This window comes from Mustela lutreola, chromosome 2 (genome assembly GCF_030435805.1).
Source record: "Mustela lutreola isolate mMusLut2 chromosome 2, mMusLut2.pri, whole genome shotgun sequence".
Taxonomy (NCBI): Eukaryota; Metazoa; Chordata; class Mammalia; order Carnivora; family Mustelidae; genus Mustela; species Mustela lutreola.
The window spans coordinates 105,843,677-105,868,056 of NC_081291.1; the positions used below are offsets into that span (position 1 = coordinate 105,843,677).

General features: G+C 40.5%; 4 protein-coding genes and 1 non-coding gene across 10 annotated transcripts in view; 1 reads left to right on the plus strand and 4 right to left on the minus strand.

The window, feature by feature from the left end:
* The window catches only part of LMLN (leishmanolysin like peptidase), an 85,709-nt gene extending 75,571 nt beyond the window's left edge, over positions 1-10,138 (minus strand). Inside the window, exon 1 of one of the 2 annotated variants that reach the window (XM_059162971.1) lies at positions 9,906-10,138. In XM_059162971.1, the coding sequence (XP_059018954.1) occupies positions 9,906-10,124 (219 nt within the window). In that variant the 5' untranslated portion in view covers positions 10,125-10,138. The remainder of the gene's footprint in view (positions 1-9,905) is intronic. The other variant, XM_059162970.1, reaches the window with a different exon arrangement.
* Positions 8,303-8,677, minus strand: LOC131824661 (large ribosomal subunit protein uL16-like). Its single transcript, XM_059162980.1, has one exon. The coding sequence runs from the start codon at positions 8,609-8,611 to the stop codon at positions 8,309-8,311; it is 303 nt and encodes a 100-aa protein (XP_059018963.1). The 5' UTR covers positions 8,612-8,677; the 3' UTR covers positions 8,303-8,308.
* Positions 8,672-8,805, minus strand: LOC131826250 (small nucleolar RNA SNORA70). The gene has a single exon (XR_009351500.1). It is a non-coding gene; the product is annotated as a small nucleolar RNA SNORA70 (small nucleolar RNA).
* Positions 10,139-10,223: 85 nt separating the features above from the next.
* IQCG (IQ motif containing G) overlaps positions 10,224-24,380 on the plus strand; it is a 53,626-nt gene continuing 39,469 nt past the window's right edge. For 2 of the 4 annotated variants that reach the window (XM_059162972.1, XM_059162975.1), the window contains exon 1: positions 17,373-17,650. The gene's annotated coding sequence lies outside the window, so the exon portion shown is untranslated. Of the gene's footprint in view, positions 10,295-17,372; positions 17,651-24,380 lie in introns of those variants that run through there. The other 2 variants (XM_059162974.1, XM_059162973.1) reach the window with 2 other exon arrangements.
* RPL35A (ribosomal protein L35a) lies at positions 13,739-17,245 on the minus strand. Of its 2 annotated transcripts, none has more exons than XM_059162978.1 (5): positions 17,154-17,245; positions 16,364-16,411; positions 15,797-15,949; positions 14,452-14,596; positions 13,739-13,805 (listed from the first exon to the last, which is right to left on the minus strand). In XM_059162978.1, exons 2-5 carry the CDS (start codon positions 16,372-16,374, stop codon positions 13,782-13,784), a joined length of 333 nt encoding a protein of 110 aa, XP_059018961.1. In that variant the 5' UTR covers positions 16,375-16,411; positions 17,154-17,245; the 3' UTR covers positions 13,739-13,781. The 2 variants fall into 2 exon arrangements, with proteins under 2 accessions (XP_059018961.1, XP_059018962.1); XM_059162979.1 differs by having other exon boundaries at positions 17,109-17,192.

Here is a 24,380-nt window from a genome sequence, read left to right on the forward strand (position 1 = left end):
TTCCTAAGTGATGAGAGTGATAAAGGTGTATTTTGTTAAATTAATGAGGCGACTTTTGGAAAGCACCTAAGAATGGGGACTGATTGCCAGTGGAGCCAACCATGTGATTAGAGGGTTGGAACTTTCAGTCTCCACCCCTTCATCTCTGATGAGGAGAGGGGCTGCAGTTGAGTTCAATCCTAATGGGTGATGATTTAATTAACCATGTCTATGTGATGAAGCTTCTATAAAACCCAAGATGATGAGATTTGGAGTTTCCTACTGGTGAACACTGTTAACCTTAAAAATAAAACTGCTGGTTATTTTTCCAGCAAAAATGGATTTGGGAATAGAAAAAAACTGCAATCCAGGATAAGCATGATACAACAAAACCATAGGCAAATCTGAAGAACAAAGGAGAGGATAATACTCTTACAGAGAGAAAAAGGAAACTGGGAGGGCTATTACAAGCAAAATGTCTACTGGAATAAACTGGGAGTTCAAAGTATAAAGGCTTTTCATTGGCTTAGTTGTGAGTCTCTCATTGGCTGGACTATTGCCAGGGAAGGAGCGAAAATATTCTTCCTTCTGCTGGGATAGTAAAATAGTATACAAATGCAAGGTCCATCACTTCCTGTTAGGTCTGTAATTGACAATGAATGGCAGGGCATGAGAGTTCCCTCTTGCTGGCCTCCCAGCTCCATTCTAAATGAGGTTTCCCCTTTTATTGATTTTTGGACCATATGAAAGAGATTCCTAGAGAAGGGAATGCTCTGATGGGGGGAAACTCCATGCCCTTTCTCTATACCTTGCCCTATGCACGTCTTCCATCTAGTTGTCCTTGAGTTATACATTTGTTTTTATAATAAACCAGTAATCTAGTAGTAATTTTTTTTCTCTAAGTTCTATGAGCTGCTCTAGCAAATTAATCCAACCCAAGGAAGGGGTTGTTGGAAACTCCAATCTATAATCATTTGGTCAGAAGCTCAGATGACAGTCTGGACTTAACAACTGGTGCCTGAAATTGTGGAGTGTGGGCCAGTCTTACAGAACTGCAGAATCTGATGCTATCACTGGGTAGATAGTGAGTTTCGGTTTGTGTAGGAGAGTTACTTGGCAGTGTGTGGAAAACCCCCCACATGTTGGAATTGATACCAGAACACTTTATTACAGACATTTAAAAAATCAAAAGAGAATACTAAGAAAAACGTTAAGCCTACAACTTTGACAACTTTAATGAAATGAAATTCTCTGAAAGATATAATGTAATCAAAACACAACGAAGAAGAAATAACTTGAATAGTTCATAGTTTACAACTCCCCACTAAAGAAAATTCCAGGTTGAGATGTCTTCATTCATGAATTCTATTAAACATTTAAGGAAGAAACAATAGTAACTGTATGCAAGCTCTTCCTTAAAATGGAAGGGGAAGGAATATTTCCAAACTTATTCTCTGAGGCTGGCATTACCCTAATACTGAAACCAACAGTTATGGGAGAAAAAAAAAATCTACAGACCAATATCCTTCATAAATATATACGCAAAATTATCAACATCAGCAAGTTAAATCCGGCAAAACATAAAAAAAGGGTAATACATCATAACCAAGTGGAATTTTAATCTAAGGAATGCAATGCTAGTTTATCATTTAAAAATTTCAAACAATGTAATTCACAACATCAACATACTAAAGAAAAAAAGTTACACAATTATATTAATTAATGCCAAAAAGACATTTAATAAAATTCAGGGGTTCCTGGGTGTCTCGGTCAGTTAAGCATCTGCCTTCAGCTCAGGTCATGATCCTGAGGTCCTAGGATCTCACCTCTGACAGGCTCCCTACTCGGCAGGGAGTCTGCTTCTTCCTCTCCCTCTTATCCTTCCCCATGCTTGCGCGCTTGCTCTCTTTCTTTTGAAATGAATAAAAAATCTTAAAAAAAATTTCAATATCCGTCCATGATATTACTAAGAATAGAAAGTAATTTTCTCCACATGGCAAAGCACATTTGCCAAAAATCTAAAACCAATACACTTTTTTCTTTTAAAGGGTTTTTTTAAAAAAAGATTTTAATATTTAAGATTTAATAATATCTACAACTAATATTCTTTTTTAAAAAGATTTTATTTATTTGAGAGAAAGACCGCCAAAGAGCACAAGTGGAGGGGTAGGGGCAGAGGGCAAAAGAAAAGCCAACTCTCTGCTGAGCAGGGAGCCCAGACCTGAGGCAGGGGTGGCATCAATCCCAGGACCCAGGATCATGACCTGAGCTGAAGGCAGATACTTAACTGACAGAGAAACTCAGGTACCCCTACAACTAATTTTTTTTTTTTTTAAGATTTTATTTATTTATTTGACAGAGATAACATGTAGGCTGAGAGGCAGGCAGAGAGGGGGTGGGGGAAGCAGGCTCCCTGCTGAGCAGAGAGCCAGATGCAGGACTCAATCCCAGGACCCTGAGATCATGATCTGAGCCGAAGGCAAAGGCTTAACCCACTGAGCCACCCAGGTACCCTAATATTCTTAATAATAGAAGACTGAATGCCTTCCTAAGATCAGGAACAATGCAAGAAAGTCTACTCTCACCATTCTTATTCAATGTCATATAGGAGGTCACAGTACGATAAAGCAATATTAATATTAAATATTTAATATAAGCAAAAGATACATATTGTAATCCCTAAAGCAAATACACACACACACACAGGTTAAAAGTAAAAGAATGAAAGAGATATACCACATAAGCTCTATCATAAACAAGCTCAAGTGTCTCTATTAGTATCAGACAGAACAGACTTCAAGACAGAAAGTATTACCAGAAATAAAGAGTGACATTTTATAATGATAAAGGGTTAATATATCAGGAATTGTAAATATGAATGTATTTAATAACAATGGATTCAAAGTCTACAAAGCAAAAACTGATAGAAGTAAAGAGAAAAAGAAAAAATTTACAATCTTAAGAGATCTTTAAGACCTTTGTCTGAGCATAGGAAGTGCTTAGACTACCATCAATCACTTTACCTTACTGACACGTATAAAAAGCTATAATCAATAACTATAGAATATATATTCTTTGCAAGTATACATGAAAAGTTAAATAGGATACAGCATATGCTGAGGTATAAATAAATCAATCTCAAATTTCAAATTTCTGTCTTACAGAAGACACTCTCTAAATAACAGTAACAATAAGATCTAGAAAAGGACCCAAAATTTAGAAATTATATTTAAACATTTTTAATAACCCTCAGATTAAAGAAGAAATTACCAGGGAAAATAAAAACACTTTGGATCAAACAACAATTAAGCTCCCCTACTCTTGCTCTCTCGCTCACTCTCATTTATCTTAAATAAATCAATACAATCTTAAAAAAAAAAAAGACAACTCTCAATTAAAGATAAATAAATAAATAAATTACCAAAGCTAACAGTTGGTTATTTAGGATGTCTTTATGCCAAAAAATTTAACAGTTCAGATGAAATAAAGACCTTAAAAACACAAGTTACCAAGACAGGCACAGAATCAAATAGAAAGTATGAAATGACTTGTTATCAGAGAAATTGGATTTATCTAAACTTTTCTACATAGTGGTTGCTTGGGGCCAGAGGTAAACAGGGACTGACTAGATAGATAGGTAGATGGATAGATGGATAGATTTTTAGTAATTTCTACACCCTACATGGGGCTCAAACTCATGACCCTGAGATCAAGAGTCGCATGCTCTCCTGGCTGAGCTAGCCAGGTGCCCCAGGGATTGACTAAAAATGGGCATAATGGATCTGTTTAAGGTGATGGAACTATTCTAAAACTGGATTGTGCTGATAGCTACACAATTCTGCAAATTTATTAAAAGTCACTGAATTGGACATTTAAGTGGGTGAATTTTATGTTATATAAATTATAGCTCCATAAGAGTTGGTTTTTTTAAAAGATTTTATTTATTTGTCAGAGAGAGAGACAGAGAGAGTGAGCACAAGCAGGCGGAGTGGCAGGCAGAGGGGGAAGCAAGCCCTCATCGAACAAGGAGCCTGATATGAGACCCAATCCCCAGACCCCGGATCATGACCCAAGCTGAAGGCACGCCTAACCACTGAGCCACCCAGGTATCCCTCAATAAGAGTATCTTAAAAACTCTCTACAAAGGCCCACCCAGGTGGTCTCAACTATGAATTATACTAAACATTTAAGGAAGAAATTATTTCAGTTTTATACAAACTCTTTTAGAAAATACAAGAGGAGGGCGCCTGGGTGGCTCAGTGGGTTAAGCTGCTGCCTTTGGCTCGGGTCATGATCTCAGGGTCCAGGGATCGAGTCCCGCATCCGGCTCTCTGCTCAGCAGGGAGCCTGCTTCCTCCCCTCTCTCTCTCTCTGCCTGCCTCTCCGACTACTTGTGATTTCTCTCTGTCAAATAAATAAATAAAATCTTAAAAAAAAAAAAAAAAAAAGAAAAGAAAATACAAGAAGATGGAACACCTCCTAACTCATTATGTGAGACCAGTATAATTCTGGTATCAAAAATGAACAAAGGGATGCCTAGGTTGTTCAGTCAGTTAAGCGGCTGTCTTCTCTCAGGCTGCATCAGGCTCCTTGCTCAGTGGGGAACCTGCTTCTCTCTACATGCCACTCCCCCTGCTTGTGTGCTCTCTCTCTCAGTAAACAAAATCTTTAAAAAGATGAACAAAAACTTCACTAAAAAAAGAATTTATAAATCAACATTACTCATAAACATAGATGCATAAATCTTTAACAATCTATTAGCAAACTAAATTCAGAGATATATAAAAAGGATAATACATCCTTAAGTTAGGACCAAGGAGGGTCTATCACAAAAAGCAACTGCTATTTACACAATTTACTACTGGAAAATTCAATGTATTCTATCATATAACAAAATACTTTACATAATTCCATTTGTATAAACTAAGCTCTAAAAGAGACAAAACTAATCTCTCTCTCTCTCTTTTTCTAAGATTTTATTTATTTGTCAGAGAGAGAGAGAGAAAACAAGCGGGGGGGGGTGGCAGGCAAAGGGAGAAGCAGGCTCCTTGCTGAGTAAGGAGCCCGATGCAGGACTCAATCCCAATCCCTGGGAACATGCCCTGAGCTGAAGGCAGTTGCTTAACTGACAGAGCCACCCAGGAGTCCTGAGACAAAACTAAACTAATGTTAAAAAAAATAAATTAAAAAAAGGGAATAATTGTCGCCTGGGGTATCTGGATAGGGAAAACTGACTGGCACAAGATGGGGCAGGGATCTTTCTGGAGTCATAGAAATATTCTGTTATCATGTGGCTACAAGCTTCTCGTGAACTACATGACTGCATTTATTATGTCCCAATACATGTAAATTTAGCAGAAAGCTTTTAGGGGCACATGGCTAGCTCAGTTGGTAGAACATGCCACTCTTGATCTTGAGGCTGTGAGTTCGAGCTCCATACTGGGCACACAGGTTACTTTAAAAAAAAAAAAAAAGTTTAAAATAATATTCCTTCCTTCCTTTCTATTTTCCTTCCTTTTTGCTTCATTTTTTAGAGCACTGAGGAGCAGAGAGAGATGGAGAATTCTCAAGCAGGCTCTACTCCCAGCACAGAGCCCCAGGTAGAGCTCAATCTCACAACCCTGAGACCATGACCTGAGCCAAAATCAAGAGCCAGAAACTTAACCAACTAATCCTCCCAGGTGCCCCAACCACAAAACTTTTAAAAGTAACAACAAGTGGGATGCCTGGGTGGCTCAGTCAGTTAAGCGGCTGCCTTCAGCTCAGGTCATGATCCTAGGGTCCTCCGATCAAGACCCGCACTGGGCTCCTTTCTCGGCTGGGAGCCTGCTTCTCTCTCTGCCTCTGCCTGCCACTCTGCCTGTGTGCACGCTTGCTCTCTCTCTCTGACAAAGAAATAAATGGAATCTTTAAAAAAAAAAAAAAAGTAACAAGTGAGAGGATGGAGAATGGGCAGAAGTATATGAAATATGAATGAGAGAATATGGTAAGAGTTAAAGCTGGGTGATGTGTCCATGAGCGTTCATTATACTATTCTGTTTTTTTGTTTTGTTTTGTTTTCATTTATATAATTAAAAAATGAAACTTAGAGGTTTGGGTTGAAAACAAGTTAAATATGTCAAAAAAATTTTTTTTAGTTGGTTCTATACCCAACATGGGGCTTGAACTCACGGATCAAAAGTCTACATCCAACATGGGGCCTGAACTTAGAGATCAAGAGTCTCACACCCTACCAACTGAACCAGCCAGGCGCCTCCCTACACCTCCCCTCCTACTTCCCTCCCATCCTCCCAACATGCTTTGTACTTCCCACCACAACCCCAAAAATGTTACATAATTTCCTATAGCATTTAACAGAGGTGTAGTCACTAGTATGAGTACAATGAATAATTCTTTTTTTTTTTTTAAGATTTTATTTATTTATTTGAGCATGAGTGGGGAGAGGGGCAGAGGGAGAGGGAGAATAAGACTCCCTGTTGAGCAGGGAGTACAATACTGGGCTCATTCCTAAGACCCTGGATCATGACCTGAGCCAAAAGCAGATGATTAACTGACTGAGCCACCCAGGCACCTATAATGAATTACTCTTGCCTGTACTTTATGTTTAGGTTAAAGCTAAGACAATGGTTAGGAGGACTTGCTATTATATAGTCTATGAAGAACCGGGAGATTTATTAAGAATGATAAGTCTCAAAAAGAACTTAATAGCTTGCTTTTAGTATCTGAAGCACTATCACAATTGAGTTTGTTTAGCCAAGAGGCATGAATAGGAATAGTGGGTAAAAATTTCCGGAAGAGTTTTCAGCTCTATAAAAAGAAGAACTTTATACTGGTGATCTCCAAAAGTAAAGGGGCCGCCTCTGGAGATACTCTCTCTTTCCACTGAGATGTTCAAAAAGAAGTTGGAGTTTTGAACACTGGCAACATGGCAACAATCACTAGATGAAACTGCTATATGTTTCCTCCAATGGAGGGATTTTGCAATTCTTTGAATAGTTTTCTCTTCCTGTAATCTAAATTCAAAGAAAGAAGCACAGGGTTTTGCAGGAATGGTTTTGTTGTTTTAGATGTTTTTAAAGAATTCATCGGGGGTGGGAGAATTGTGGCTATATTGTTAAAGGGTACAACCTTGCAACCAGTAAGTAAATAAGCCCTGGAGCTCTAATACAGCATAGTGACTATAGTCAACAATACTGTATTATAAACTTAGAACTTGCTAAGAGACTAAAAAAATAAATAAAATTCAGCCAAAATGCAGTGTCATGATAAAAGCTGAAATATAGCTATAAGCCCCAAACTTAGTATTTTGGCACATATGGTTATAACAGTATGCATAGAACATTTTGGAAATTATCACAAAAATGAGTGGTCTTAGATTTCTGGGCTGAACTGAAAATTTCAAGATTAGTCTTTCTCAATAAAGTAATAAGACAATTATAAAATCAATCATAACATGCCACCCTGCCCCAGGTACTCTATCTCCTTTCTACAAAGAACACTGATTATTGTGGGCTCTCTAAATACTGCTGTGGAATCAGATATAAACCTCATCCAAAGGAACCTTACAATTTAACTACAAAAGCAAAACTACAAAGAAATGCCTGAGAAATAAACCTTCCCCACACAGTAGTACTTGGTTAAGTGCCAGAGAGATTACAGATAAGACATACTATGAAATGGAAAAAACCATTCTGCTGGAGTCGTTTCAGCTGACTGTCTTGAAGGTAGGGAACTTTAACTAGGATTAAAAGAACGTAGGGCACCTGGATGGCTCAGTGGGTTAAAGCCTCTGTCTTCAGCTCAGGTCCCAGGGTCCTGGAATCAAGCCCTGAATCGGCCTCTCTGCTCAGCGGGGAGCCTGCTTCCCTCTCTCTGCCTGCCTCTCTGCCTACTTGTGATCTCTCTCGTCAAATAAATAAATAAAATCTTAAAAAAAAAAAAAAAAGAATGTAGAGAGGGAGAAAAATGGAAGGAGGCAGGCACTTGCAGGGTAGGAGAACAGGGTAAAGCAAGCAATGTGGTGAAGTAACTTGAAAATAAGCCTGAATTTTGTCTTAGAGAGCCCCCCAATAGCCTTCCAATGCCTTTAGCTCTCCTAACCTTTGGGTCAGTAGTTTCCAATGTGTGGTCTTTGGACAAGTATCATCATCAACCACCTGGGAGCCTGAACTGCAAATTCTGGGTACCATCCCAGACCTAATGAGTTAGAAAGTGGGGGAGTGAGACAGCAAACTGTATTTTTTTTTTTTTTTTTTTTTTTTTTTGACAGACAGGAAGTTGGATTTATTGGTGGGCATGAATATGACGGGAAGGGGTAGTGCTAAGGTTCTCATGAGTGCAGAGCCCTCCATTTGTCCAAGGGACCACGGTTAGGGATGTATTTGACCCCACAGCCATCTGGGATAAGCCGCTTTTCAGCCACCATGTCTTCAAATTCATCCGCATTGAACTTAGTAAAGCCCCACTTCTTGGAGATGTGGATCTTCTGGCGGCCAGGGAACTTGAACTTGGCCCTGCGTAGGGCCTCAATCACATGCTCCTTGTTCTGCAGCTTGGTACGGATGGACATGATGACTTGGCCAATGTGGACCCTGGCTACTGTGCCCTGGGGCTTTCCAAAGGCACCCCGCATACCTGTCTGCAGCCTAAATTGGAGATAGCCATGAGGTCAGACCCCAGCATCCACCAAAAGGGCTGTCTCCAAGGTCCCTTAGGGCAACCCATACAATCAACAGGCTGCATACACTACCGAGGAGGCTACTGTTTGCAGCCATGGCACACTGGGCCCCCACAGACAAAGAGCACAGTCGGCTTAATTGGCTGCAGAGACAGCAAACTGTATTTTAACAAACCTTTTAGGTGATTCTGATGAACTCTCAAGTTGAAAACCACTGCTCTACAATTGCCTAAGTAGAACTCTCAGCACAGGAAAGCCATCATGTTCTGAGTGCCTAACTCAGCCACTTTGCTGGGTGCAGAAAGGGAGTTAACACTGTTAGAGTAGGCAGTTTGTGAGGTTCTCACAAGATGCCGCGAGGCCAGCAAAGAGGAAGTCATGGCCATCTATGAAGGAGAGGCCTGTCCTGGCACCACTCCAAAAGAAAACCACAAGGGACTACCATCTTGACAGCTTGAGTGACCTCAGCTCATTATACAGTTGTTTTATCATTAGCACTGCGGTTATGAGGGAGCTCCGCCTCTGAAATCTCCACGAGAGTTCTTTATCGGGCAAATAAGGCAAGAAAAAGGGCATAACCTACATTCCTGGAAGAGACCACCCTGTTTCCAAGAAATCCTCACTTCAAGTAATCAATATTCCACCCCTTTGTTAACAACTGTCAATAACAGAAACGGAAACCCAGTAGGCTCAGACCTTCCTTGAGCGCACCCTCTCTCACATCTCTAGAATGTAGTTTTACTTTAAGAAACTTTCCTGCTTGGGGGCGCCTGGATGGCTTAGTCTTTAGGCGCCTTCGGCTCAGGTCATGATCCCAGGGTCCGGGAATCAAGCCCCACATCGTACTCCCTGCTTGGCGGGAAGCCTGCATCTCCCTGTCCCACTCCCCCTGCTTGTATTCTCTGTCTTCCCCTCTGTCAAAGAAATAAAATCTTTAAAGAAAAAGGAACGAAAGAACGAAAAGAAAGCTTCCTGCTTGTACTGCTTATGTACCCTGTTGTCTGTCCTTGAATTATTTCTCCTGGCAGACCAAGAGCCTCCAGCGACATCTTTTGCAGGGGCTGGGTCAAGGGCTCAGGACCAAGGATCACCCGGTAACAAGGGCAGGTCCAACCCCCAAGAGTTCAGTTTCCGGTCCAACTTCGCTTTCTTCTCCAACACACCTTGTTCCAGAAACTACCCTCTACATCTTCGCCTCTTGTGTTACTTTACCCTCACAGCGCCCGTTCCCGCCCCTCCGTCGCCCTACCTCAGTCTCAGAGGGGACGTGGTGCCGGCAGGGAGGGGAACTGTCCAAGGAGACAGGAATTGATGTGGAGCTTGCCCAGAGGCCGCCCAACAGGAGTAAAACGCCTTGGACCCATAAAGACCTGCTCCAGCGCCACTGGCTAGGGCCAGGGCCTGAACCCGAGAAACCTGCAACTCCGTTCCATTCGGCCGCCATCTTCTGGCCGAGCGTCGTTACCATGGAGTACGTGACGTCTTCACCCTGGCGCCAGCCCCGCCCCTCGCTGCCGGCGGAGAGACGATTTTCGATTGGCTAGCATCACCAACCAGATCGCCCCGGATGTGAACTCCATCACGGTCGTCGCATCTCAGTTCGGGAAGCCTGCCAATAAATGGCCTTTCGCGGCCCACGTGAGTTGGGCTGTAGGAAGACTAGTGGGTGTCGCTCGGCAATTATTGTATAAGGCCATTTCTCTTTAATTCAGTTTCTCACCTTAAAGGTAGGCATCCACACTGGATGCCATGTAGCTTAAACAAACTGATGTAGAACCTTTAACGGTTTAGCCCTCTGTATAAAAGATGAATGGAATGTACTTTCATTTTTACTTTATTTTCAGTCACCAATTTTAGCACCATTTAGTCATTTCTTATAAAATCAGTATGTTCGTTCCTATTCAACCCCATCCCTTAACTGTTATAAAACAAGAATTAGGGGTGTCTTTGTGCAGCATTTGACTTGATTTCTGGGGTACGAGTTCAAACCCCACAATGGGCATGGAGCCTACTTAAGACAAAAACTGCAAAAAACAAACCCAAAACAACCCACAAGAATTGCAACTGCATTTAACCCAGGAAGAGACCAGGTGGATCCTTGCCATTAAGGAAACTACCTTCAATCTAGGCCAGGAGTAACTATAAAAAAAAATGAAAATTGGGATATTACCCCCAAGGCCCTTTAAAAATTAAAACTAGTAACTGTAAGCACTGAACTGGGGCAGTTTATTTATTCAGAACTGAATACTGTAAATTACTATACTAGGAACTGGAGAAAGTAAAGAATAGCCCCAAGATCATACAATTCATTGGTCAAGATCATGTACTCAAACTGAAAGGTGGGGCATTCTACCAGTAAAGGCTGGTAGAATGAGTCTATCATCCTCCAACTATTTGAAATTGGGACTCCAAATCAAATTTATCACTTTCAAGACATGTGCTTTTTCCACTACAAGATGACAAAGAACCTGTGAATTCTGAACAGAGAGTAGCACCAGGAAACATCAAGTTCCTAGTTTTAACAGTTGTGTCATGCTGGGGACAGGCTGTTTCAGATCCTGCCAACCAACTGTTAGCCATTTGAGTTCATTTCTCTGAAACACAGGATTCCTCCAATGGTACCTCTGGCTTGAGGACCATTTTTGTACTCACCAAATCTCATTATGGGAAGAGAAATGCATAAAGCCCTCTCTCATTTACTAAGTGCTGTATTACTAAATCAATTCAAGAGGATGAATTTCCATGCAAGGTTGTCTTGCCTCTGCATTTACTCAGGTCATCCTAAGGATTCTTTTTTTAAAAAAAATTATTTGACACACAGGGGGAGAGATCACAAGTAGGCAGAGCAGCAGGCAGAGGGGGAAGCAGGCTCCCTGCTGAGCAAAGCCCCATGCAGGAGTGGATTCCAGGACCCTGAGATCATTACCTGAGCCACCCAAACCTCTCTTCTTTGCTCAACTGTCCACTTCCTGTTTATTCACCTCCATTATTCTATCATCATCCTACTCAATACCATATCCACTTAATTCCTACAAAGGTGAGCTTTAAATTTCCTCCACTGTAAGCCTAATCCAGGCACAAATGTCCAGCTGCCTTCCTGGACATGCTCACAACTGAGTATCCTATAGCTTCCTCAAACTCATCACCCTTCCACTGAAAGATCTTCTCTAGTTACCCAACTTTGTAAATGCACTCACTACTACCCACCCACAACCCAAGGTAGTAATGTTACCATTGAAGACAGCTGGTCTTTGAATTCTCTTAATCCTTAGTACAGTTTATAAGACCTGGCATAATCTGGCCATTTCTACTTATTTTCCAATTATTGCCCACAATTAGGTTTCAGTTACACTACACAACCCAGTTCAACAGTTCCTTAAATGCCTTCTTTCACATAAACCCTAAAGGTCAATTTTTATGAGCATTTCTTTCTCTATTTCTAATCACTCTTAAGAGTACTGATACATCTTTGGGGCAACTGGGTGGGTCAGTCTGTTAAGCAGTCCACTTGATTTTTGGTTCAGGCCATCTCAGGGTTAAGATGGGAACCCCAAATCTAGCTATGAGCTCTGCAGGGTGTCAGATTCTTTCCCTCTGCCCCTCCCCCAACTCATGCACTCACAAATTTTTAAAAAGTACCAAAACATCTACTTAAATGACATGTTAGTGAAGTTACTATTAGATTATGCTGTTTCTCAACAACTAAATCTCACTGGAGTACGTCTGTGGATTGGTACTTCTTGCCAGTGACCCAATTTATCAATGTCAATTTCCTTAGGATTCTAAATACACAAAATTGTGGCCCTGAAATACACTGCTTAGACCTTGTGAAGAAAACATTAACACTGGACCAAAGCTGCATCTGACCCAACCACCTCTTTTTCCTTTAAGTCATTCTTCCCAAGTAAGCCCAAATGAGACTACAGTACAAATACAACCCATTTGTGATACCTGGTATTTTTCCTTCTAACAACTTTGGCTTGAGGACCACCATTGGGCTTGGCACACCATTCTTAGAACTGCTGTATGCTACTCTAAATGTAATTAAAAACTGTAAAAGGGCTCAGTTTGACCAATTCCCAGGTTTCATGTCGGTATCTTCAGTGGAGTGTCAAGATTTGGTGGTTAATAAAAGGACTGGCTGGCTGCTACTGTCAACAATCAAGTATTTACAGCCACCATACTGCGACCTGATGCCTTGATTTAAACTTTATTTCAACAATTCAGAGAACTGAAATACCTTGCAGCCCAGCTTTAGTTTCATCTTACACTAAAGTATCTCAATCCTATACTCTACTACATTAAAACATGGAACCCAGCTACACTATCTAGGCAACCTCCCCCTACCCCAACTCACTACAACTTTTTCTTGAGGCATGTATTATTTTGCTATTTTCAACTTACACATTATTAGCAGTCAAGTGTTTTATACTGGCATCCAGTAACACACCCCAAGAATAATCTCATCCTTGCCTATCTAAACAAGCTGCCAAATACCATCAATACAATCCTCATTTTAAGTTCTCACAAGTATCAAGTTTCTTAACCAATCTATACTGAACAAGTGCATACATGCAAGTAATTAAGGAGGTTGTCAAGATAATCTTAAGTTTCTTTCACTGACTCTCAGTCTAAAGAAGGCAATCACATGTAATAAACCACAGTACAGCGTTCAAAGAAACTTAAGTTATAGATCCATTTTGATGTGGGAACCTGGGAAAGTGTTATGTATTTGTATTGGCTAATATTTCTGGCTTCTGTCCTTCCTGGAATACATGGTCTCCACCTGACCAAAAGCTTTTCAGAGAACATGTGCTCCATCGCTTTAAAAACTTCCAACATACTCCTTCCCACTGCCTCTAATCAAAGCTTGTTTCCCTCCCCCATCACGTGATGCTTTGTATTAAGACACTCTAACCTCCCTACCCTCATTAAAACCCTCCTACTATCTAAATTATTGTAACTGTCATTACATATAGCTCCCTGGCTTCCTTGTACTATGAAAATGCTGGATAATCGCCACCATTTAAATATAGCAACTTGTATTTAGGAAAAAGAAAATGGTAAGCCATTTAACAAAAATACAAGAGAACAAATCTACACCTTTATTTACTTTTCATTAAATTTAAATCCTCGAGGGGTACAGCATCTAGGAAGAAAAAAAAAAACACGGTATAATTAGATGCATGTTCCACAACAAATCTGAAAATGTCAGTGCGTACAATATGGATCTGCTCCCACTGTCATATTACTCATCTCTAAAAGGGATCCAATGACTACTTATATCCTAGCAGGGAGAGAACTAAGTTCTTACATTATCTACATGAACACACTTTAAGAACCAGTACAGGGAACACTGAAAATCCATTTAATTTTGCTTCATATGAGTATCAGTTTTCTTATATAAAATACAGCTATTAACACCTTTTCTAACAAAACTGTCACAATGGAGATGAGAATATCATGAATTATGCCAGGAGGTGAATTTTTTCCAATAACCACTTCTGTGTTCAATAAATCTTTCTCAGAAAATTGTTCTTTAAATACTATCCTCCCCACCCCAAGCTTTAGCAAAATCTGCAATCTAGATACAATCCATTTGAACACTTTGCCTTCACTTTCCCCCTAATGCCAGGAAATCTGGTGTTTCATAATACATCTACACAGTAGCGGACGATTCTGAAGCACAACTCATGGGGTGATTTTAAAAATCACAATAGTCTTTAGAGGTCAGAGTCCAGACCTCTGAGCTTAGTCTGACCCCAGAGTGTCATATTGCTAATAATTTTACTTACCACACGGATTCTGTGGCCAATGGCTTTAGCAGGAAGGTTGCTTCGGAATTTGGCACGAACCATGCCGCTGTTTCCATGAGCACGAGTTACTTTTCCCCAGATTACTCTGGTTTTGTTTGGTTTGCCACCAGGAGTCACTGTGTTGCTGGTTTTAAAAGGGGATAAAAGAGGTATGAGAACATAGCAACAAGCGTAGGGTGATACAAATTCAAGGTGACCTAGACCAGTGGTCACCAACTCAACAACTGTAATTAACCACTAAGTCACCTGAGAAATTAAAAAGTCTGGGGCATCATTCATTCAGCAAGTATTTGAGTACCTACTGTATGCCAGACACTTTAATAATGTATTTTTTGTTAAGTCTGTAAAACACAAAATTGCAATTTACAAAAAAAATCCCTTTCAGATAACCAAATAGTTAAGTAAAACATACTAATGTCAGATGCTAATAGATGCAATATTTTTTTAAAAAATTATGGAAAAGCATAAGGTATCATGGAATGAATCCTAGATGGGCGAAGTGTAGAAATAGAGAGCCCTGAATGCCTTAAATGTCTTAAAGCCTCCTTAAAGACCTTTGTTTTTACTAAAGATGGGGGGGAAATTGGTTATCTGAGAAATGGACAGGTGATTTGAGTTATAATTTTTATTTTTTTTTAGAAGACTTTATGTATTTATTTATTTGACAGAGATGACAAGCAGGCAGAGAAGCAGGCAGAGAGAGAGGAGGAAGCAGGCTCCCCGCTGAGCAGAGACAGACCCGGGGTGGATCCCAGAACTCTGGGACCATGACCTGAGGGGAAGGCAGAGGCTTTAACTCACTGAGCCACCCAGGTGCCCCCTGAATTATAATTTTAAAGGTCTTGTTGGAGGAGGAATGGGTAACAAAGATAAAAGCCATGTCCAGAGATTTTAACTGGTTCCGTGAGTTTGAGAATCAACGATCCAGATACATTTTTAAGCATGTATACAACATAATTTCAAGAGAGCAACAAAATGAGTTAAAGTACATGAAAAACTACTCTATTAAGAAGACACTTGAAAGAGTTGGTGGCTTCCTTTAAACAATTAATTAATAGCTGTCATCTTTCTAAAAGCATTAAGATACCTAAAATCATTTAATAATGTACTTTTTGTTAAGTCTGTAAAACACAAAATTGCAATCAACACTGCCCACCCAAATTAACATCCTTCCATAACCTTCCACGAAGTTTCTTAAAGATCCAAAGTAGAAAACACAACAGTATTACTTTACCAGTATCTTTTGACGATTATTCTTTGAATAGGAAAATGAGACACATCTTAACTAAAAATTTAAAAGCCATTATTAGTACTATAAACTTACTTCTTTGCTTTGTACACGTAAGCACATCTCTTGCCCAGATAGAATTCCGTTTCATCTCGAGCATATACACCTTCGATTTTAAGAAGAGCTGTGTGCTCCCTCTGGTTGCGGAGACCCCGCTTATAGCCAGCAAAAATGGCCTTGGACCACAGCCTAAGACAAAATAGACGGTAACCGTTAAGTTGTTAAAGGATCGTTTCCCTTCACTGGTAAAGATGTGACTTGCAATGAGCTCTACTCAAAGGTTATCTGCAGCAAACATCTAAGTTTTTCCCACCAGCCTTTTTTTTTTTCCAATTTTTATTTATTTATTTGAGAGAGAATGAGTGAGAGAGAGCGTGAGAGAGAAGATCAGAGAGAGAAGCAGACTCCCCAAAGAGCTGGCAGCCCGATGCGGGACTTGATCCTGGAAGTCTGGGATCATGACCTGGGCTGAAGGCAGTCGCTCAACCAACTGAGCCACCCAGGCGCCCTCCCACCAGCTTTAAGCTCACATTTATGTTCATACTTGACAGACAAACAAACAAAAAACAACAAATACAATGCAATTATATTTAAAACCCGTACCTTCCAGACATTATTCGGCGTTTTAGAGGAGTCCTGTTCCCAGCAGGCCTTAAAACAAAAAGAACCAGTTTAAAATGTTTCAACGCACGTTTCTCACGGGGTCCTCTCTACGTTTCTTAAATTTGTTAGGCACATTCCTTTTTGCTCGGCATTCCACTTTAAGAGTACGGGGAGACCTTATTATCCCGTGACATCTACATGAAACACAGTCGGGCAACACTTCCCAACCTCAGAGAAAAGCCTGACACCAGCTAACTCCAAAACGAAAGCTACAACCAAACTGTCAGGATTCCACAGTAAGACTAGTAGCTCCTGGAAACCCCAAAAGGAAGTCCTGAGAAAATCCATAGCAGGACCAGCAGGAAAAAAATAAAGAGGGAGGAATCCGAGAAGCGCGCAGGAAGTAAGACTGAAGCACTGAGTGGGAAAGGAAATGCTGAGGAAACGGAGACCGTAGATATAGCCAGGTCTGGAGTGGGAACACAAGAAAAGGAACTCATCGTAAAGGAGCCACTGCTTCCAAAGGGGTACTACATACAGGCAACATGTGTCTATGAGTCCGCCAAGGCCCAGGAAGCAACACCGATTACGGGAGCTCCCGTTCTCCGGGCGTGCGGGGACCAGCAGAATCAGTCCCCCATCTCCTCAATCCTGTCCTTCCTGTTGCTGGAATCCATAAAAATCACTCGCCGACACGGCCTCCGAACCGCACCACTGCCCCGCCGAGGCATATTGCTGAGCTCACCTCACTTACTTGCGCCCAAAGTTCAGCAACAAGAATTCCACTCACCTCCACAAGCCCCAAGATGGCGGAAAAAGAAAGGCGAAGTCCCCCCGCGTGGCCTTGTGGGATAAACACCTCTCAGCCCCGCCCCAAGTTTAGGCATCTTCCGCAATCGCCAGAAAGGGGGGGGGGGGGGGAAGGAGCCTCGGATGTCTTTTTCGACTGAAACAAACCATATTCAGAAGCATTCTAACAGTTCTTTCTCCAAGTTCTTTCGTCCTTTTGATCTGTAACGCGTATTATTTTGAAACAGAGGGAGGCAATATGGTAGCCAGCTAGAGGCTAAGCGTTGCCCGGGAAACACCAGAGCTTGGTTTCTTAGGTGGAAAAAAACTGAAGCCGGACTGGAGGATATCTCCCCGCCTCGGGTATCCCAGATTTGATTCGCCGGCATGGGGGTATCTTCCTCTGCTACTACAGAGGAGTAGGTGAACCGAGACTCCGATCCTAGCGTGGAAGAGAAAGGCCAGGAGCACGAAGGCAGGAGGAGTTCTTCCTTTAAGGTTTTCCCGCTTACTCCTTTCCTCCTGCTCCTTTATCTCTTTCAAGAAGTGACCTAAGTTCTTACCTGCATCCTTCGTTTTTACTCCAGAGTAAATAGGACTGCCCTGAAAAGCCTTTAATGCCTTTTAAAGATAACTCATTCCTCTGCCAGACAAACTCGCGGGGCGCCCAGCACCGTGCCTACAAGAAATGGGTCTTCGGTAAATACTTGCAGACGAGATGGATTAGTGGATATCAGATTTACGTTGCCTAATTATTGCACATTTATTTGGGTTTCTCTATGGGCTCGTTCATTTATTCAGCAATTTATTGATGAATTACCATGTACCAAGCTTTGTTCTTGGCTCGGAGGACACTGCTATAAACGAAAAACCACAAAAGTCTCTGCCCTCATAGAGCTTGCTTACATCCTAGTAAGGGGAGCAAGACAATAAGCAAGCAAATTATATGGCACATTAGAAGGTGACGTGAGGAAAATTTTCTCTATGGAGAAAAAAAAATTAAGCAGGGAGGGAGGCCACTATTAAAAAAAAAAAAAAAAAAAAAAAGGCTTTTACTCCGAGATGAGAAACCATTCGGAGGTTCTGTGTGGAGGAGTGACTCAATTTGACTTCCATTTTAACAGGGTCCCTCTGTTGAGACTGAAGGGAGCAAGAACACCAGCAGGGAGATCAATTAGGAGACTATTGTAATGAACCTGATAGATGATGACATATAGACAGAGTGGATAAATACTGGAATTCCGAATATATTTTCAGTGTAACCCTGACATGGTTCGCTGATGGATAAGAAATGGGAGAGAGGAATAAAGGATGGCTCCAAATTTTATGAGATATCTATAAATCATATTTGAAGTCCTTTCTTAAATACATCAGGATGGAATGTTCATACCTTATAACCCACTCTGTCTATCCAGTATTCTCTGTCCCAGAAATACACTAAAAATCCTGCTATTAAATGTACTAGAAATCCAAATGTAAGTAGTCCTGGGAGGAATAATGCATTAAATGTGAGTTTTATTTCTTTGTTCTTTCATTCACTCTATAAATACTTCTTGAGCACAGTGCCTGAAACAATGTAACAGTGAGCGTCTCCATCATCCTCCTGCTTTCCTGACACTAAACAGTTTAATAGGGGAAAATGACAAATAGGAGTGCAATGAGTGTTTGAAGAGTGGAGTCCTGATCCAGCCTGTTGAGTTAAGTAAAGTGTCACTTACAGAAGTGTCATTTAGGGCATTTTTCAAACTGCAGGTGAGGGCCAGTAGTATATTGTGATTATAATACTTTATAGTATTATAGGCAAAATATGATAGAATCTAAATTATCAGAGTATCATACATATTAAGGGTAAATTGTTATGTGAAACTTGTTTCAGTTATTTAATGTATATATATACACTATATAAAACAAAAACTATGTAGATAGGCCATTGCATCAGTCACTGTTGCTCTGGATGAAAACAGTGATAGAGTTCAAAATTTCTTTTTTTTTTTTTTTAAGATTTTACTTATTATTTGACAGAGAGAGATACAGTGAGATAGGGAACACAAGCAGGGGGAGTGGGAGAGGAAGAACCAGTCTTCCTGTTGAGCAGAGAGCCCAATGCGGGGCTCAATCCTAGAACACTGGGATCATGACCTGAGCCAAAGGCAGACACTTAACGACTGAGCCACCCAGGTGCCCTGAGTTCAGAATTTCATAAAGGGTTTGCTTACAAAAATGTAGGCAGGAGTGAAACTATAAGGGATGACATAGTGTCCAGGGAAATGGAGCAGAAATAGTTACCTAAGCCCCCAAGAAAGAGCAATGTGGAGAGGATTGCCTGCCAGGTGCCATGGCCTTTGATAGAAACATAGCCAACCCATGGTGATCTGGCAGGGAGGGAGCTGAGAGGATAAACACCTGGTCTCACTCTTCTACAATTACCAAGTCTCCTGTTGATGTGTTCCATTTGGGTCAGTCTTTCAGGGCGTAAGAAATGGTGGAGACTGGATTTGGAGCAAATGACAGATGCCTAGCCAGATGCCACTGATTTAGGTTGGTACCTGATGGATCAGTGGGACCTTACAAGTTGAAGAATGAAGGGAAGAATGGCTCAAATAGAAGAAATAGCAGGTGCAAAGACCCTGAGTTAGAAGGGGTCGTGATTCCATAGAAGAACTGAAAGAAGCCCCTTAAGCCTGGAGCCAGGAGAACAAGAAAAGGGCAGTGCCAAGTGGGTATCTGAAGAGGAATAGAGCAGGCCAGATCATACAGGCCTTATGGGCCAAGTTTTGAATTTTAGCTTTTGTCCTAAGGCCATGAGAAACCACAGAAAGGTTCTAAGGAAAGACATGATTAGATTTTCAGCTTTAAAAAATTGATTTTCTGGGGCGCCTGGGTGGCTCAGTGGGTTAAGCCGCTGCCTTCGGCTCGGGTCATGATCTCAGGGTCCTGGGATCGAGTCCCGCGTTGGGCTCTCTGCTCAGCAAGGAGCCTGCTTCCTTCTCTCTCTCTCTCTCTGCCTGCCTCTCAGTGTACTTGTAATTTCTCTCTGTCAAATAAATTAATAAAATCTTTAAAAAAAATAAAATAAAAAAATAAAAAATTGATTTTCTATTTTTTATTTTAAAAATAAAACAAGATGAAATCAGAGAGGGAGACAAACCATAAGAGACTCTTAATCATAGCAAACAAACTTGAGGGTTGCTGGAATGTAGGCAGGTGGAGGGATAGGATGACCCGGTAATGGACTTTGGGGAGGGCGTGTGATGTAATAAGCACTGGGTTTTATATAAGACTGATGAATCACTGACCTCTACCTGAGAAACCAGTAATATAAGTTAATTGAATTTAAATTTTTACAATGGGGGGGGGGAAACAGTTTGGACCTGGATTTAAGAGAAACAAAAACCATTAGAAGTGTAATTTCAGTTTAAATGTGCCAACTATTTAAATAGACTAAAATGAAACATTTGGAAATTTGATTACATATTTTTCCCTTTGAAGTAATAGTTTTTTTGTGTGTGGTTTTTGTTTTTGTTTTTTTTAAATACTGATTTAAATACTGATTTAGAAGAGGATATCAAGGTAATTGCATATTTGGGAAATGACAGTTTTTCTGAGAATCATGAGAAGTCTAACAGCCCATTACAAAGTTAGAGCTGGAATACTCTAGATTAAATAATAAGCTGTCTCTTGTAGGTATTGATACACCAGCCATCTCCTTAGAAAACAAAGAAATGTTATTATTCTACCTTATGGACCATAGGAAACTTGCTGTGAAATGCTATTTGCTAGGCCTTCCTGTTGATTTTCATAGGTAACTCTTGCTTCCTTATTATAACTTATCTCCAGCTCCTTTACATCATCATTTGTATTTCCATCTACAAAATTAAAAATAATATATAATCATTCTTTAAAAAGAAAAAAAGATCACTTCCAACTTGGAGGCTATTAGAGTTGTTCAAGTAAGTAACAGCATCAGTTCCAGCATGGCATTGGGGAACATGGAAATAGAAGATAAAGCCACAGGACTTTGTGATGGTTTGGATTAAGAAATGCTGGTGTCACAAAAAGATGGAAGATGCTCTTGGATCGGAAGAATAAACATTGTTAAAATATCTATACTGCCTAGAGCAATCTATACTTTTAATGCTATTCCGATCAAAATTCCACCGGTATTCTTCAAAGAGCTGGAGCAAATAATCCTAAAATTTGTATGGAATCAGAAGAGACCCCGAATTGCTAAGGAAATGTTGAAAAACAAAAATAAAACTGGGGCCATCACGTTACCTGATTTCAAGCTTTACTACAAAGCTGTGATCACCAAGACAGCATGGTACTGGCATAAAAACAGACACATAGACCAGTGGAACAGAGTAGAGAGCCCAGATATGGACCTTCAACTCTATGGTCAAATAATCTTCGACAAAACAGGAAAAAATATACAGTGGAAAAAAGACAGTCTCTTTAATAAATGGTGCTGGGAAAACTGGGCAGCTATATGTAGAAGAATGAAACTCGAACATTCTCTTACACCGTACACAAAGATAAACTCAAAATGGATAAAAGACCTCAATGTGAGACAGGAATCCATCAGAATCCTAGAGGAGAACATAGGCAGTAATCTCTTCGATATCAGCCACAGCAACTTCTTTCAAGATATGTCTCCAAAGGCAAAGGAAACAAAAGCGAAGATGAACTTTTTGGACTTCATCAAAATCAAAAGCTTCTGCACAGCAAAGGAAACAGTCAAGAAAACAAAGAGGCAACCCACGGAATGGGAGAAGATATTTGCAAATGACAGTACAGACAAAAGGTTGATATCCAGGATCTATAATGAACTCCTCAAACTCAACACACACAAAACAGACAATCATATCAAAAAATGGGCAGAAGATATGGACAGACACTTCTCCGATTAAGACATATAAATGGCTATCAGACACAGGAAAAAATGTTCATCATCACTAACCATCAGGGAGATTCAAATTAAAATTACATTGAGATATCACCTTACACCAGTTAGAATGGCCAAAATTAGCAAGACAGGAAACAACATGTGTTGGAGAGGATGTGGAGAAAGGGGAACCCTCTTACACTGTTGGTGGGAATGCAAGTTGGTGCAGCCTCTTTGGAGAACAGTGTGGAGATTCCTCAAGAAATTAAAAATAGGGGCGCCTGGGTGGCTCAGTGGTTAAGCTGCTGCCTTCGGCTCAGGTCATGATCTCAGGGTCCTGGGATCGAGTCCCGCATCGGGCTCTCTGCTCAGCAGGGAGCCTGCTTCCTCCTCTCTCTCTCTCTGCCTGCCTCTCTGCCTACTTGTGATTTCTCTCTGTCAAATAAATAAATAAAATCTTTAAAAAAAAAAAAAAGAAAAAAAAAAGAAAATCATTAAAAAAAAAAGAAAGAAAGAAATTAAAAATAGAACTTCCCTATGACCCTGCCATTGCACTCCTGGGTATTTACCCCAAAGATACAGATGTAGTGAAAAGAAGGGCCATCTGTACCCCAATGTTTATAGCAGCAATGGCCACGGTCGGCAAACTGTGGAAAGAACCAAAATGCCCTTCAACGGATGAATGGATAAGGAAGATGTAGTCCATATACACTATGGAGTACTATGCCTCCATCAGAAAGGACGAATACCCAACTTTTGTAGCAACATGGACGGGACTGGAAGAGATTATGCTGAGTGAAATAAGTCAAGCAGAGAGTCAATTATATGGTTTCACTTATTTGTGGAGCATAACAAAAAGCATGGAGGACATGGGGAGTTAGAGAGAAGGGGGTTGGGGTAAATTGGAAGGGAAGGTGAATCATGAGAGACTATGGACTCTGAAAAACAATCTGAGGGGTTTGAAGTGGTGGGGGAGTGAGACGTCGGGGTACCAGGTGGTGGGTATTATAAGTGGCATGGATTGCATGGAGCACTGGGTGTGATGAAAAAATAATGATACTGTTATGCTGAAAATAAATAAAAGGAAAAAAAAAAGAAATGCTGGTGTCAGATGAAGGAGGAATGGGGGTGCCTGGGTGGCTTAATCAGTTGAGCCTCTGCATCTTGGCTCAGGTCATGATCCCAGGGTCCTGGGATGGAACCCTGAGCTCAACTCCCTGCTCATCTAGGAGTCTGCTCCTCACTCTCCCCATGGCTCTCCCCCTGCTACTTCTCTCTCACAAATAAAGAAATAAAACCTTAAAAAAAAAACAATAAAAAAAGATGAAGGAGGAATGATTCTTAGATTTCTATCATTGAGGAACGAAAAGGCATAACAGTGTGAGCACAATGGATGCCGCATCAGCAAGCCCTATCTTACCTGCATGAAGCACATTTATCTATGCCCCAGGCCTAAAAAAAAGGAAAAATAGAGAAACAACGAGACATCAAAAGGGCAAAACGTTCTTTACACAATGATACTTCCTCTTAAGACCACCCTTGTACCAGAAAATTAGGCTAGTTTGGAGTATCTTTTCTTCAATTTACATAAAGATTCTGTTTTATATGTTTTCATTTTTACATATGATACTTCTCTTGTATTAGATATATTTGTATCCTCCTTCTTAGAGTCACTTTGTTGTGGACAAAATCATACTGGAAATTTACCATTATTCATTTAGCATAGAACAAAATTCTCCATAGGGTGTTCTTCTTGTAAAGCTTGTTTAAGCAGAACAGATTTTGGCTTATGGAGGGGTAATGTCTTGATAGTAGTCTTAGTAAACTGATTTTAAGGAGAAATACAGCTTTTCTAAATAAAATCTCAAGTGTTCTTCTAAGTCCAGATACAATAAACTTTGTTATCTGGCAGGTCAGTGAGATGGAATGATCAAATCAAATATTTTAATAATCAGAATAACAGAAAAGTAAATCTATTACATAGATATTGCCAGTTAAAAAATCAGAATATAATAAAGTATGAAAACCATGTTGTATATTAATTTACCATAAGAAGAGATTCAAGGGGTGCCTGGGTGGCTCAGTAGGTTAAAGCCTCTGCCTTTGGCTCAGGTCATGGTCCCAGGGTCATTGGGCTCTCTGCTTAGCAGAGAGCCTGCTTCCTCCTCTCTCTCTGCCTGCCTCTCTGCCTACTTGTGATCTCTGTCAAATAAATAAATAAAATCTTTAAAAAAAAAAAGAAATTAAAAAATTGCATTTATCAATAGTTGCTTTTGTCAGTATATAAGCTGACTACTTAATAGTTCTGCATCACATGATGTCAGGGGTTCTTCCATCTCTGGGGCT